A 17,190-nucleotide genomic window follows, 5' to 3' on the forward strand; every position below is an offset into this window, starting at 1 on the left:
ACTGAAAGTCAATGCCCTTGACAAACGATAATACCTTTGTGCTTGTTTCCAATACTCTCAACTGTCCTTGTTCAAGCAAGTTAGTGAATAGCTATAATGATTACTGTTACTTGGGTACCTACTACAATGGTGGTTGGCAGTGGTAGCATTAGCTATTCTTCTGATATCGGTGTCCTTGATATTGCCCTATGGTTGGGTCCACTTAGTTTGATTTCTATTTCCCACCCTTGCTACAGTTGGTTAGCCAGCTGAGGAGTGACGACGTCGTATTATTTTCATCCGCGTGGCTTTCCTATATTATAGGAGTATCAGTTATGAATGAAGACATCTCTTTCGCTCGTCTGATTTACCAATTATTTTATTTCCTCTTAATTTTCCAGTTCCTTAGCTCATTTTGACAAATTATTAATGTTCACCACAAAAGAATATATACATTACAATTGTCTAACAGTAAAACTTTTTAACTCCTTTCATTCTCTTTGTATGTATACCACATGTTCCGTAGACGAGAAGAGATAAAAACTGAAACTAGAGATAAAGAGCCAAACAGCCTTAAACGAGAAGAGATTCATTTATTTGTCTAGCCTTAAAAAAGAAAAGCATTAAGACTGAGAATTGTAGGGCTTTACCCAGAAGGGAAGCCCTTTCAAAAATTCTCAACGGCCAAGGCAGAACCCAGGCCGAAGAGGGGGTTTGGAAATAGTTTTCAACCAGCAATAGACGCGCCTCGGTTAGAACCTCACTAGCTGCGTCATTGCCCCAAGCGCAAAGATGCCTTCTACTTACATATGCCTTCCCTTTTTATACACCTCTTTCCTGGAATGTTATCTTCATATCTTCGATGTGGGAAAGAAGTAAAATAACCGACTTGTGCGTACCAAAGTTAATAGAAAAGGTCTAGTAACTCATGACTATTGCAGTAAAATGATCCTTTTTGTAATGCAAAGCTGAAACTAAACGGTAAGTTATTTTATCTTGATGGTAAATCTGAAGTAAAAAAAAAAAGGATAATCAATTACTATATCCCAATAACCGAATTTATTTCTGAAACTCTAAAGTTAGCAATACAAGTCATACATCCTTATATACAGTCTTTCGCTATAAAAATCATATTTTTTTCGGAATCAATTTTATATGTTATATTTTACTTCTTTATGATTGTTTTTTACCTGTAACAATAACATCCGCCTTTAGCACTACACTCTTTATAAAATTACTCATTTATAACAGGCATATAGAATTTCTAAGACTATCAATAATAAGCCTAAAGATTTTAATTTGATCAAATTTTGTAATACGATAATGCACCATTTATAATAAAAAATAATATGTTAGTACATACTTTTATAATTAAAGATATCATTTAATTCGATTAAAAGATAGGTTTGTATATTTTTAGTCCAATGCACAAAAGGTTTTATCATACATAATGTCCAATATTTGAACATCTGCATGCACATTCAATCTTTTTTATTATTGGATAAAGTTTCCATCTTGTAAAATGTTTAAGATTTGAAGATTCGCACATATCTTTTTAAGAGTTCTTTTATCAATTTTGAAAGAATTTTTTTTCTAGTTGCTTTAAAATGTGTGTCCTAGAGTTTAAATCTCTGTACATTTAGTTATGAATTTATTAATAATGTATTAGTTGTCTTTAATATTTAATTAATAAAATATGCATATCTTTTGACATTTTAAATTTGAATAATTTCTTATAATTTAATATGAAATATTACAAAAGGAAAAAAATTATTATTTTTTGATAATTTTTATCTATAATAACCAAAAAATATTTAAACAGCAAATGTTGTTATAGGTGTATAATAGACATTCACTATAAAAAAACTAAAAATATTGGAGCATACAATGATGTTATAGAGAGATTTGACTGTAGTAAATCTCTTTCTATGTTACATAGGCAAAGATATCAACTCGAGCTCGATAAAACTTGGACACATGACATGAAATTTTTCCACAAAAAAAATAATAATAATAATAATAATTAGATATGCCACTGTTAAGAACTTATGCTACAAAGAAACTCAGGGCCGGCTCAAGGCCTAAGCCACTAAGGCATGGCCTTAGGCCCCGAAATCAGTGAGGCTCCTTTTTTAAAAATGAACTTTATTATTAATTTTTTTAAAAAAATAATGAATGTTTTAAAATAAAAAATATAAGATCTTTATGTAAAAAGTGATTATTTAGTAATTTATATTTTACCATCAATATACTTTTATTTTTTCTCCAGCCTCATATTAAAATTTATACTTTGTCTTTGTGTATTCTTTTCTTTTTCATATTGATCTACCTATTCTCTCAAAATTAGCACAAAGAACATTGAATAGACTAAATTGCACATATTTTTTTATTCTTTCTCAAGTTTTTAAGCGTTAGAGCAATGAAATTTTATTTTAATATCAAGTAATTCAGCTTCTAGAATCATGCTTTATTATTTTCATTGTCTATTGTCTTTTTCTTTTAATTTGACATTTGTTATTTTTACCTAATATAGATATTATTTTTATATTATATATATTTCTTTAGGATTTAAATTTGTCAACTAAAAAATATCAATGAGATTACTTGATCACACAATTAACAAAAAGAGAAAGATTGATGAAAAAAGTTAATGCAACCTCAAAATAGAGCTCTTTAAACAATGTTTCAAAAAGACTAAATAGATTGATTGTATTGTCAATTGATAAAAAAATATTAGAAAAAATTAATTATAATAAAATTATTAACCACTTTGCATCTCAAACAAGTTAAGAAAATAAACTTTATAAAAAAAATTATTCTTAAATATAAGAAAGATATAAGGCCTCTGAATAATGTTTGGCTTTAGGCCTCGATGTATTAAGCTGCCCCCGAAAGAAACGAACATATTGTATGTGAAAATGCATTTGACAAAATACAAATGTAAAATAACAAAACGTAATAAACTTATCTCCTTTTAAAAGAAAATGTATATAAGCCATCAATAATAGAAATCAAATGTTGTCATTTTTTTTTGGTCATCAAAGACTATGTAGTTAGTAGTATATTACTACTAAGTAGCAAAGGTTACAAAGGCCCGATGCATATAACACTAGTAGTGGCGATTAGTGGTGGCAAAATGGATAAAATAAATATTTATCTATCTATATTATTTACTAAAAATGGGTTGGACAATGAATTTTTTAAAAACGGGTCAAATATGGATAAGAACCATATTATACACTTAGAAAATGGATAACCAATAGATAACTAATAGGTTTAACTTTTATATTTGTAAATACTCAAATTGGGGGTTCCTCAAGCGTGGGAGGCTAAAAATTCTCCCAAAAATGATCATATTCAAAAAGTCATGGATAATATGATTAACCATATTATCCATCGATTAACCCATTTTTTATTCGTATTAAATATGGGTCGCGTTAGATACTTTATCTGTTTTTACATTATTCATTTTCGACCTCCCATATTCAACCCGACCCGACCGTTTGACACCCCTAATATGAGAATTAAAACCTCGAGCCTATCTGCCACCATATTTGTCTCCTTGTAAGTATGATGTGTGCCTATCACCCAACAACTAGAGCATTGACCTGCAGTCATTTATAAGATTAGCATAATGTGGGTTACTGTCATTTGTTAATATTAATAAATCATAAACATACTCGAAAAGATATGCATACATACTAGGAGATGTAAATAATTACTCAACCTAGTTAATCGTCTGGATTTTATTCCAACGATTTACGAAATAAATTGAACCAGACTTAGATAGTGTTTGGATTGGCTTTTAAAAAAACACTCTCTCCAGTCCATTTTAAGTGACTTTTTGGCTTTTTTTTTTTATGACCCAAAATATTTGATTTTTTCAAATATCAAGAAGGAATTAACGTCTTCTTTCTAAAGTTGCCCTTGGAGTAAAAAGCCTAGGAGTTGTTTGTTATATTTACACTGAGCAAATTAAGGTTAATATGATCAATTTCATTATTAATTATGATAAAAGGTGAATTCCTTAATATATGTGAAAAGAGCCAAAACATTTAAGTGGACCGGAGGGAGTAGCTCTGTAGGCATGCAAAATTTATTGGATTTAAATCCATAAAATAATTTAGACCTTATTTTAAATTCAAGATATTCTAGTCCAAATAAAATATTATGGGCTAATATAATTGAATTAATTATATAGTTCCATTATGTATGGGTTAAATAAATAAGTTCAAATTTATTGTGCTAGCCCATTTAGTTGGGCTACAAATGATGAGCTCACTTCATTAAGTCCAAGATGTCATCTTCCTAGAGGTCCAGTTTGGTCTCACGTGTCAAATGACGTGGCATGCCAAATTAAACGGAAGAGCCAATAGGATCGTGCCACGTGTCAAAATGACAAGGCATGCCAAGTCAAATTAAAAGGTGTCACGACCCAAAAATTCCACCCGTCGTGATGGCGCCTATCTCAATACTAGGCAAGCCGACAATCTCAATAAAACTCTCATATCTCTTAAGTTTAAAAACATAATGATTAAATTCAGCGGAAGAAAAATCACAAATACATATATAAACACTCCCAAAATCCGGTGTCACTAAGTCCATGAGCATCTAATATGAATACAAGTCTAAAAAATACGGTCCATAATAGTCTGAGACCAAATGCAATAAATAAAAAGATAGGGAAGGAGAGGCAAGGTCTGGAAACACGGCAGCTACCTCAGAATCTCCAAAAAATCAATTGCGTGAAAGAATCAACACTCGCTACGTCCGGGAATACCTGGATCTGCACACGAAGTGCAGAGTGTAGTATGAGTATAACCAACTCAGTAAGTAACAATAATAAATAAGGAACTGAAGATAGTGATGAGCTACACAATTATATTTCATTTTCATTAATTTTAACAGAGAGTAAACATGCTTTCAAATCCAGCAATTTAAGTCAAACCAATTTATACAGTTCAAGTTCATGTAATCCGAATATAAAATCTTTCAGATAATTTCACAACAATGACAAATAGTAAATGAAAAGCAAGTACGGCCTCTTAGGGCAACAGTCACTCCACTCGTCACAACAACTCAACCACTCGGCTCTCAGCCCTCACCACTCACACTCAATGGGTACCCGCACTCACTAGGGGTGTACAGACTCTGGAGGGGCTCCTATAGCTCAAGCGTTATAATCTGCACGGACAATTCACGTGCTGTACGGACAACTCACATGCTATAATATCCTGCACGAACAACTCACGTGCTGTAATATCCATACCTCACCGACAGGCCCTCGGCCTTAATCGGTCATCAACCTCTCTAGTCTCTCGGTTCTCGAAAATAACAAAGATCATCCCAAACAAAGATAACATAGTGTATCAACAAAATCAAGAAAGACTGACGTATGATACAGAAGTAAAATCATGACTGAGTTCAAGACAGCAATTAGCAAATAATTCAATAAGTGCGAGATCTCTGCGGGTCCCAACAATACTATCACATAGCCTAAGCATGATTTCTAACACGATTTACCGTCAAATTTCTTAAACACATAGAGAGTATATAGCTAACAACAAGTTATTCAACTTTATAGTTTCACGGGATGGACCAAGTCACAATTCCCTCGGTGCACGCCCATACGCCTGTCGCCTAGCATGTGCGTCACCTCCAAAATAGTCACATGACACAAAATCCGGGGTTTTATACTCTCAAGACCAGATTTATAACTGTTACTTACCTCAAACAGTGAAATTCTTATTCCGCTAAGCCTTTGCCTCGCGAATTGGCCTCCAAACACCTCGAATCTAGTCATAAATAATTCGATTCAGTCAATAAAATTTATTGAAATTAATTCCATAAGAAAATGCAAGTTTTCCATAAAAATTCGAAATTTAGCTCAAAAATCGTATGTGGGGCCCACGTATCGGAACCCGACAAAAGTTATAAAATACGAAAGCCCATTCTATCACGAGTCTAACCATACTAATTTTACCAAAATCCGACATCAACTCGACCTCCAAATCATCAAATCTTATTTCCAAATCCCTAAGTTCAAACCCCCGATTTACACCTAAAAAATATGTAACCTAGTCGGATTATTCGATGATAATTCAATATTATGGAGTAGAAACGATCACAAGGGACTTACCTCAAGTTTTCCTCAAATTCTCTCTCAAAATCGCCCCAAAATCCGTATTTGAAGGTCCAAAAAGGGCAAAACTCGGAACCCATTTGAAATGTATATTGTCCAGGGGTTCCGCACCTGCGACTCACTTAGCCACTTCTGCGGTCTCGTAGATGCGAGAATTCAACCGCTTCTCCGATTTTGCCAAGCCTTAACTGGAACCGCTTCTGCGGGCTCGCATTTGCGAGGCTAGCTCCGCTTTTGCGGAAAGCTCGCTTCTGCGATGACTGGTGCACACATGCGGCTTCGCACCTGCGATCAAACCTCCGCAGGTGCGAAAATACCAAAAGCAAAAATTCCAGCTGTGGTTTTAAGTCCGAAATTGATCTGTTAACTATCTGAAACTCACCCGAGGCCCCCGGGATCTCAACCAAATATACCAACAAGTCCTAAAACATCATACGAACTTATTCGAGTCTTCAAATCACATCCAACAACACTAAAAACACGAATCCCACATATATTCAAGCCTAATGAACTTTGAAACATCCAATTTTTACAAACGATGCCGAAACCTATTAAATCACATGTGATTGGCCTCAAACTTTGTACACAAGTCATAAATGAAATAATAGAGGTATTCAATTTTTAGAATCGGATTCCGACCCCGATATCAAAAAGTCAACCCCCTGGTCAAACTTCCCGAAAATTCAACTTTCGTCATTTCAAGCCTAATTCCTCTACCGACCTCTAAATAATTTTTCGGACATGCTCCTAAGTCCAAAATCACTATACGGAGCTATTGAAATCATCAAAATTCAATTGTGAGGTCGTTTACACATAAGTCTACATCCGGTCAATTTTTCTAACTTAAATTTTTAATTATGAGACTAAGTGACTCGTTTCACTCCGAATTCCTTCCGGACCCGAACCAACTAACCCGATAAGTCATATAACAACTGTAAAGCATAAATTGAGCAGTAAATGAGGGAACGGGGTTATAATACTAAAAACGACCGGCATGGTCGTACATTCTCCCCATCTTAAACAAACGTTCGTCCTCGAACGAGTTTAGAATCATACATGGAGTCTCAAATAGGTATGGATATTTGTACCGCATCTCCTGCTCAATCTCCCAAGTAGCTTATCCGACTGGCTGGCCTCTCCACTGTACCTTCACTCAGAATGACCCCTACCGCGATAAAACTGACCACTTGAAGGAACACCGCTGAAATCACCTGAACCACGAGGCCTCGTAGCCTCTCTCTCAACCCGTTCCTGACTACGAACCATCTCAATCTGACGAGCAATGTCGACAACCTCGTCGAAAGTAGCACCAGACACTCTCTCTTTAGTCATGAGTAATTGCAGCTGAAAAGTGAGGCCATCTATAAACCTCCTGATCCTCTCCCTGTCTGTGGGAATCAACGAGATAGCATGGCGGGCCAACTCTGAAAATCTCATCTCATACTGCGTCACAGACATATCACCCTGACGAAGTTACTCGAACTGCCTGCACAGCTCCTCTCTGCGGGACTGAGGCACGAACTTCTCCAGGAATAGATCGGAGAACTACTGCCAGGTAAGTGGTGTTGCGCCGACCGGCCTACACCTCTCGTAAGCCTCCCACCATCTGAAAAGCCCCAGAAAACTAAAAAGTAGTGAATGAGACCCCACTGGTCTCTAGAATACCCGTTGTCAGAAGCATCCGTTGGCACTTATCCAAAAAACCCTGAGCATCCTCTAACTCAGTACTGCTGAATGGTGGAGGTCTAAGCCTCTCAAATCTCTCAAGTCTCCTCAGCTCATCGTCTTCCACAACAGGAACTACCGGGGCCTAAGCAGCTACAACTGGCTGGGCTGGTATTTCCCCCGGTATATGAAGTCCCTGCACTACCTGGTCTGAAGTACGGGCAACAGGGGTATGAGTACCTCCTCGGCCTGAGAAGTGGCCGGTGTGACATGAGCCGAAACCACCTGAGCAAGACCAGTGCAAACTGTCAATATCTGGGCCAAAGTCTACTGAAGGCCTGGAATCTCAATGGGCACAGCTGGTGCCTGAGCTGGTCCTATCGGCTCAGCTATATCTGGAATCTGCTCCTGAGCTGGAGCAACTGGTGGTACTACAGGTGCTGGTCCAACTGTGGTACGAGCTACACCTCAACCTCAGCACCGGCCTCTACCACGACCCCGGCCTCTCGCGGCCCTAACTGGTGGCACTGATTGCTGACCGTCCGATCCGGTAGTACGTGTTCTCACCATTTGTGAGAGAATAGAATAACAGAAATTTAGTTTCCGGAATCAACAATTTCGCACGATAGAATACAAGAAAGTGAAATTTTCCTAAGGGTTCTACAGACTCTCGAAGATAAGTACAGACGTCTCCGTACCGATCTGCAGGACTCTATTAAACCTGCTCACCCAGCTCGGGGAGGGGGTCAGGCAGCTAGGGGTCTCACAAGAGGGGAAGGCCGGTCAGGTGGCAGTCAGGCCCGATTCTATGCTTTTCCTGCCAGGCCAGATGTTGTTGCTTCAGATGCAGTGATCACAGGTATTGTTTCAGTGTGCCACAGGGAGGCTTCTATATTATTTGACCCTGGTTCCATTTATTCATATGTATTATCGTATTTTGCTCATTATCTGGATATGCCCCGTGAGTCCTTATTTTTACCTGTTTGTGTGTCTACACCGGTGGGCGATATTATTACTGTGGACCGTGTGTATCGATCGTGTGTGGTAACTATTGGGGAACTGGAGACTAGAGTTGATCTCTTATTACTCGGTATGATTGATTTCGATGTGATACTGGTATGGATTGGTTGTCCCCATGTCATGCTATTCTGGAGTATCACGCGAAAATCGTGACGTTGACGATGCCGGGGTTGCCAAAGGTTGAATGGAGAGGTTCTCTAGATTTTGTTCCAAGCAGAGTAATTTCTTATTTGAAAGCCCAACATATGGTTGGAAAGGGGTATTTGTCATATTTGGCCTTTGTGAGAGATATTGATATAGATACTCCTATTATTGATTCAGTACCGGTCGTGCGAGATTTTTCGGATATATTTTCTGCAGACCTGCCGGGTATGCTACCCGACAGGGATATTGATTTTGGTATTGACTTGGTGCAGGGCACTCAACCCATTTCTATTCCTCTGTATCGTATGGCACTAGTTGAGTTAAAAGAATTGAAAGAGCAACTTCAGTAACTCCTTGAAAAGGGGTTTATTAGGCCTAGTGTGTCACCTTGTAGTACACCAGTTCTGTTTGTGAAAAGGAAATATGGTACTATGCGTATATGCATCGATTATAGGCAGTTGAACAACGTTACAATCAAGAATAAATATCCCTTGACGTGTATTGATGACTTATTTGACCAACTTCAGGGAGCGAGGGTGTTCTCCAAAATTGATTTGAGATCTGGGTATCACCAGTTAAAAATTCGGGATTCGGATATTCTAAAGACGAAATTCAGAACTCGTTATGGCCAATATGAATTTCTTGTGATGTCTTTTGGGCTAACCAATGCCCCAGCAGCATTTATGCATTTGATGAATAGTGTATTCCAGCCATATCTTGATTTATTTGTAGTGGTATTTATTGATGATATTCTGGTGTACTCACGTAGCCAGGAGGAGCATGCACAACACTTGGGTATTGTATTACAGAGGCTGAGAGATGAGAGACTTTATGCCAAATTCTCTAAGTGTGAGTTCTGGCTTAATTCAGTGGCATTCTTGGGACATATAGTGTCCAGTGAAGGATTAAAGTGGATCCGAAGAAAATAGAGGAAGTTCAGAGTTGGCCCGGGCCATCTTCAGTTACTGAGATTCGGAGTTTTCTCGGCTTGGCCGGTTATTATCGTCGCTTTGTGGAGGGATTCTCGTCTATTGCATCGCCTATGACTAAATTGACCTAGAAAGGTGCTCCGTTCAGGCGGTCGAATGAGTGTGAAGAGAGCTTTCAGAAGCTCAAGACAGCTTTGACTACAGCTCCAGTATTGGTGTTGCCTACAGGTTCAGAGTTTTATACTGTGTATTGTGACGCGTCGCATATTGGTCTCGGCGCAGTGCTTATGCAAGACGGTAGGGTGATTGCCTATGCATCCAGACAATTAAAGGTACATGAGAAGAATTATCTGGTCCACGACCTTGAGTTAGCTGCTATTGTTCATGCTTTGAAAATTTGGCGGCATTACTTGTACAGTGTCCAGTGTGAGGTATATACCGATCATCGTAGTCTACAACATCTGTTCAAACAGAAAGATCTTAATTTGCGGTAGCGGAGGTGGTTAGAGTTGCTTAAGGATTATGATATCACCATTCTCTATCATCTCGGAAAGGCCAATGTAGTGGTCGATGCCTTGAGTCGTAAGGCGGAAAGTCTGGGCAGCTTAGCATACTTACCGGTAACGGAGGGTCCTTTAGCCTTAGATGTTCAGGCCTTGGCCAACCAGTTTGTTAGATTGGATGTTTTCGAGCCGAATCGAGTTTTGGCTTGTATGGTTTCTCGGTCTTCTTTATATGATCGCATCAGAGAGCGCCAGTATAATGATCCACATCTGCTTATCCTTAAGGACACGGTTCATCACGATGATGCCAAGGAAGTTACTATTGGAGATGACGGTGTATTACGGATACATAGCAGGCTATGTGTGCCCAATGTAGATGGTTTACGTGAGTTGATTCTCCAGGAAGCTCACAGTTCGCGGTACTCTATTCATCCAGGTGCCGCGAAGATGTGTCAGGATTTGAGGCAGCACTATTGGTGGAGGCGAATGAAGAAAGATATAATTGGGTTTGTACTCAGTGTTTAAATTGTCAACAGGTGAAGTATGAACATCAGAGGCCGGGAGGATTGTTTCAGAGACTTGAAATTCCGGAGTGGAAATGGGACCGTATTATCATGGATTTCGTAGTTGGGCTTCCACGAACCTTGAGGAAGTTTGATGATGTTTGGGTGATTGTAGATCGGTTGACCAAATCTGCGCATTTTATTCTAGTTGGTACTAATTATTCTTCGGAGCGGTTGGCTGGGATTTATATTCACGAGATTGTTTGCCTACACGGTGTGCCAGTGTCCATCATTTCAGACCGGGGCACGCAATTTACATCACAGTTTTAGAGAGCAGTGCAGCGAGAATTGGGCACACATGTTTAGTTGAGTACAACATTTCACCCTCAGAAGGACGGACAGTCCGAGCGTACTATTCAGATATTAGAGGATATGATGTGCGCTTATGACATCGATTTTGGGGGTTCTTGAGACCAATTTCTGCCACTCGCGGAGTTTGCTTATAATAATAGTTACCAGTCAAGCATTCAGATGGCTCCGTATGAGACTTTGTATAGGAGACGGTGCCGGTCTCCGGTGGGTTGGTTTGAGCCGAGTGAGACTAGGCTATTGGGTACTGACTTGGTTCAGGATGCTTTAGAGAAGGTCAAAGTGATTCAGGAACGGCTTCGCACGGCACAGTCTAGACAGAAGAGTTATGCCGACATGAAGGTTCGTGATGTCGTTTACATGGTTGGGGAGAAGGATCTACTCAAGATTTCACCCATGAAGGGCGTGTTAAGGTTCGGGAAGAAAGGCAAGTTGAGCCCTCGGTATATTGGGCCTTTTGAGATACTTAAGAAAATTGGAGAGGTGGCTTATGAACTTACTTTGCCACCTAGTCTATCAGGTATTCATCCAGTGTTCCATGTATCCTTGCTCACTTATCATGACCCGAAAATCTCACATGTCGTGATGGCGCCTATCTCAATACTAGGCAAGCCGACAATCTCAATAAAACTCCCATATCTTTTAAGTTTAAAAACATAATGAATAAATTCAGCAAAAGAAAATTCATAAATACATATATAAACACTCCCAAAATCTGGTGTCATTGAGTACATGAGCATCTAATATGAATATAAGTCTGGAAAAAATGGTCCATAATAGTTTGAGACCAAATGCAGTAAATAAGAAGATAGGGAAGAGAGGCAAGGTCTGCGAAAACGATAGCTGCCTCAGAATCTCCGAAAAATCAACTGCGCGAAAGAATCAACACCCGCTATATCCGGGAATACCTGGATCTGCACACGAAGTACATGGTATAGTATGAGTACAACCAGCTCAGTAAGTAATAATAATAAATAAGGAACTGAAGATAGTGGCGAGCTATACAGTTATAGTTCATTTTGAGTAATTTCAACAGAGAGTAAACATGCTTTCAAATCCAGCAGTTCAAGTCAAATCAATTTATACATTTCAAGTTCATGTAATCCGAATATAAAATCTTTCACAGAATTTCACAACAATGACAAATAGCAACTAAGTGCAACAATAAATGAAAAGCAAGTACAACCTTTTAGGGCAACAGTCACTCCACTCGTCACAACAACTCAACCACTCGGCTCTCAGCCCTCCGTACTCACACTTAATGGGTACCCGCACTCACTGGGGGTGTACAGACTCCAGAGGGGTTCCTACAGCCCAAGCGCTATAATCCGCACGGACAACTCACGTGCTATAATATCCTGCACGGACAACTCACGTGCTGTAATATCCATACCTCACCGACAGGCCCTCGGCCTTAATAAGTCATCAACCTCTCTAGTCTCTCGGCTCTCGAAAATCACAAAGATCATCCCCAAAAAAGATAACATAGTGTATCAACAAAATCAAGAAAGACTAAGGTATGATACGCAAGTAAAATCATGACTGAGTACAAGATAATAATTAGCAAATAATTCAACAAGTACGAGACCTCTACGGGTCCCAACAGTACTATCACATAGCCTAATCATGATTTATAACATGATTTATAGTCAAATTTCTTCAACGCATAGAGAGCATATAGCTAATAACAAGTTATTCAACTTTACAGTTTCACGGGACGGACCAAGTTACAATCCCCTCGGTGCACGCCCACACGCCTGTCACGTAGTATGTGCGTTACCTCCAAAATAATCACATGACACAAAACCCGGGGTTTCATACCCTCATGACCAGATTTATAACTGTTACTTACCTTAAACCGTGAAATTCTTATTCTTCTAAGCCTTTGCCTCGCGAATTGGCCTCCAAACGCCTCGAATCTAGTCACAAATAATTCGATTCAGTCAATAAAATTTATTGGAATTACTTCCATAAGAAAATGCAAGTTTTCCATAAAAATTCAAAATTTAGCTCAAAAATCGTCGTGGGTCCCACATCTGGGAACCCGACAAAAGTTACAAAATCTGAAAGCTCATTTATCCACGAGTCTAATCATACTAATTTTACCAAAATCCGACATCAACTCGACCTCCAAATCATCAAATCTTATTTCCAAATCCCTAAGTTCAAACCCCCAATTTACACCTCAAAAACATATAATCTAGTCGGATTATTCGATGATAATTCAATATTATGGAGTAGAAATGATCACAAGGGACTTACCTCAAGTTTTCCTCGAATTCTCTCTCAAAATCGCCCCAAAAACCGTGCTTGAAGGTCCAAAAATGGCAAAACTCGGAACCCCTTCGAAATGTTTACTGTCCAGGGGTTCCGCACATGCGACTCACTTAGCCCCTTTTGCAGTCTCGCAGGTGCGAGAATTCAACCGCTTCTGCGATTTCGCTAAGCCTCCACTGGAGTCGCTTCTGCGGAAAGCTCTCTTCTGCGATGGCTGGTGCGCACATGCGGCTTCGCACCTGCGATCGAACCTCCGCAGGTGCGAAAATACCAGAAGCAAAAAATTCCAGTAGTGGTTTTAAGTCCGAATTTGATCTGTTAACCATCTGAAACTCGCCCGAGGCCCCCGGGGCTCAACCAAATATAGCAACAAGTTCTAAAACATTATATGAACTAAGTCGAGTCTTCAAATCACATCCAACAACACTAAAAACACAAAATCCCGCATATATTCAAGTCTAATGAACTTTGAAACTTTCAATTTATAAAAACAACGCCGGAACCTATCAAATCACGTCTGATTGACCTCAAATTTTGCACATAAGTCATAAATGATATAACGGAGATATTCCAATTGTTAGAATCAGATTCCGACCCCGATATCAAAAAGTCAACTCCCTAGTCAAACTTTCCGAAAATTCAACTTTCGCCATTTCAAACTTAATTCCTTTACCGACCTCCAAATAATTTTTTGGACACGCTCTTAAGTCCAAAATCACCATACAGAGCTATTGAAATTATCAAAATTCAATTCCAAGGTTGTTTACACATAAGTTTACATCCGGTCAACTTTTCTAACTTAAATTTTTAATTATGAGACTAAGTGTCTCGTTTCACTCCGAATTCCTTTCGGACCCGAACCAACTAACCCGGTAAGTCATAGAATAATTATAAAGTATAAATTAAGCAGTAAATAGTGGAATAGGGTTATAATACTAAAAACGACCGGCAAGGTTGTTATAAAAGGCTAGTGAAATCGCGCCACATATACAAGTGACATATCCTGGCCAATCAAATGGGCATTATCACACTTCAATTTGATTGGTCGGAAAGAGTTTGTTCTTATCATAACTCTCCCTCCCACAACTATAAATAGGGGTCTTCATAACCTAGAAAAGACATTAGAAATTATAACAAGAAGACACAAGGGAGCTCGTGGATCAAAGACCACAATTCTCTGTAAACTGCAAGTGTTCAAGCATTCAGGCACTTCAACACAAATTTCAAGTATTCAAGATCAAGAACGAAGTCAAATCAAATACAAGGAGTTCAAAATCAAAGCTACTTGTTTGTGATAAAATTCATGGCAATAATTAAATTGTTCGCGATGGATAAATTAAATTTAAATTCAAGATCAAGCTAAAAAGGCCCTTAAATTTATATTGGAAAAGTAGAATTAGAGGAACCATAGAGATTGCAACACTCAAATATTTGAAATAAAATACTACGATTGTCGCAATATCTTTCGGTCTTGATTTTATTTTTTCGACGTAAATTTATTGTCTACAAATTCTGGCACGCCCAGTGGGACCATCTCTACCTCTCATTTTTTTTCCAAGTTCAAGAACAAGATCTAACAATTCGACCATGTAAGAACAACTTGCAAATTTGACCAAAGCACTTGAGAAGTTGACCAAGTATATGGAGGATCGAGATACTCGCCTCGAAAAGTTAGCAAGTGAGATCGAGAGCTTAGCAGAAGCAAAATCAATTCAAGCACCAATGGAGCTTTTTGAAGATAAAGAAGAGGGAGAATCCTCTGCGAGGTGAACGATCGTGGTCAGAGAGATCCAAGTTTCTTTAGAAGGTCTAATTCATGCTGATCAATTGAAGGACTTCATCACGGGGACAATTGAAGATAAAATTGATCATCCGATTAAATCTTCTCTCACATACGCAAAGTCATACACACAACAGATTGATAACTTGAAGATGCCTACTGGATATCAACCTCCAAAGCTTCAACAATTTGATGGAAAAGGTAATTTGTTCGTTCTCTCAAAGGTAATGCATTCGATTGGTACACATATCTCGAACCTGGTTCTATCAATAGTTGGGAGCAGTTAGAGCAAGAGTTTTTCAATCGTTTCTATAGCACAAGACGCATCGTAAGCATGATCGAACATACAAACACTCAACAAGGAAAGGATGAGCCAGTTATTGATTTCATCAACCGCTGGAGGAGCTTATGTCTCAACTGCAAAGATCGCCTTAGCAAAACTTCTGGCATCGAAATGTGCATTCAAGGCATGTATTGGAGTCTTCGCTATATTTTACAAGGCATAAACCCCCAAACATTTGAAAAACTAGCAACTCGTGCACATGATATGGAATTGAGTATGGCTACAAGTGGAGATCAAAGGCTTCCTAGCTTTGAGTCTCATGATGAAATAGAAGTAGAAGATGCTGAGAATGGGGAAAAGTATTCATCCGAAGATAAACTGAAGAGTCCATGCATATTATAATGCTCCTCAACACACGAGCCTAAACTGCAAGTTATAATGCTTCTTGGTACATGAGTATATATTGTATGTCATGAAACTCCCCAATTTTAAACTAAATCTTTAAGGCGTAAAACTTTTCGAATTCGAACAAAGTCTTCAAGTTGTAAAGCTATTCAAATTTAGGCAAAGTTTTCAAGTTGCAAAGCTCTTCAAATACAAGCAAAAGACTCAAGTCGAAAGCTCTTCTAAGTCGAGCAAGGACTTCAAATCGCAAAGTTTTTCAAATTCGAGCCAAACCTCAAGACGTAAAACTCGTCAAATTCGAAAAAGTCTTCAAGTTGTAAAGCTCTTCAAATTCGAGCAAAGTGTTCAAGTTGCAAAGCTCTTCAATTTTGAGCTAGATCTTCAAGTTATAAAGCTCTTCAAATTCGAGCAAAATCTTCAAGTTGCAAAGCTCCTCAAAACACGAGCTTAAATTGTAAGTCGCTACGCTCTTTGACGCACGAGCCTAAATTGCATGTTCCTATACTCCTGGCCTACAAGAGTACAAACTATGTACGGCCCACAAGAAAAAAGGTCCCCTGGGTTGAAAACCTCGAAAGAGGCGGCCTAGGCAAAAGTTAGGACAATTAAAAAAAATCTCTCATTATGAACTACGGTATGACTTGATCCTCTTCACCGAGGTACGTAGGCAGCTTAGAGTTTTATTCTAAGTTCAGTCGCATGAGTTCAAAAGATATAAAAAAAAAGTATGTTCGTGTCAGACCTTTTAAAAAAGGTTTTCGTTGCGAACTTTTAAAGGTGTTTGTCTCTAAATTTTAAAGGCATCCGATTTTTAAGGTTTTTGTTCCGAACCTTTAAAAGGTGTATGTCTTGAACTTTTAAAGGTGTTCGTGGAAAACTTTTAAAGGTTCTCACTAGCAACTTTTAAAGATTCCTACCACGAGCATTTAAGGATCTTTATGCGAACTTTTATGGGTTTTCGCCATAAATTTTAAAGATCTTTACTGCGAACTTTTAAAGGTCGTCACTGTGAACTTTTAAAGATTTTGACCACAAGTTTTAAGGGTATTTGCGCGAACTTTTATGAGTTTTCGTCATAAATTTTAAAGGTCTTCACCATAAACTTTTAAAGGTCGTCACTGTAAACTTTTAAAGACTGCAAGCTTTTAAGGGTCTTTGCCGCGAACTTTTAAGGGTCTTCGCTAGATATTT

General features: G+C 38.4%; 1 protein-coding gene and 1 non-coding gene across 2 annotated transcripts; one reads left to right on the forward strand and one right to left on the reverse strand.

The window, feature by feature from the left end:
- The first annotated feature begins 126 nt into the window (after positions 1-126).
- On the forward strand, positions 127-781 carry LOC108946704 (uncharacterized). The gene is given in 3 exon segments (XM_070193252.1): positions 127-196; positions 601-632; positions 634-781. Coding segments are annotated over 3 exon segments (189 nt in total). The 3' UTR covers positions 721-781.
- Positions 622-773, reverse strand: LOC117279015 (U4 spliceosomal RNA). Its single transcript, XR_004509407.1, has one exon. It is a non-coding gene; the product is annotated as a U4 spliceosomal RNA (small nuclear RNA).
- Positions 782-17,190: the final 16,409 nt, after the last annotated feature.

Source organism: Nicotiana tomentosiformis, chromosome 2 (assembly GCF_000390325.3).
Source record: "Nicotiana tomentosiformis chromosome 2, ASM39032v3, whole genome shotgun sequence".
NCBI lineage: Eukaryota > Viridiplantae > Streptophyta > Magnoliopsida > Solanales > Solanaceae > Nicotiana > Nicotiana tomentosiformis.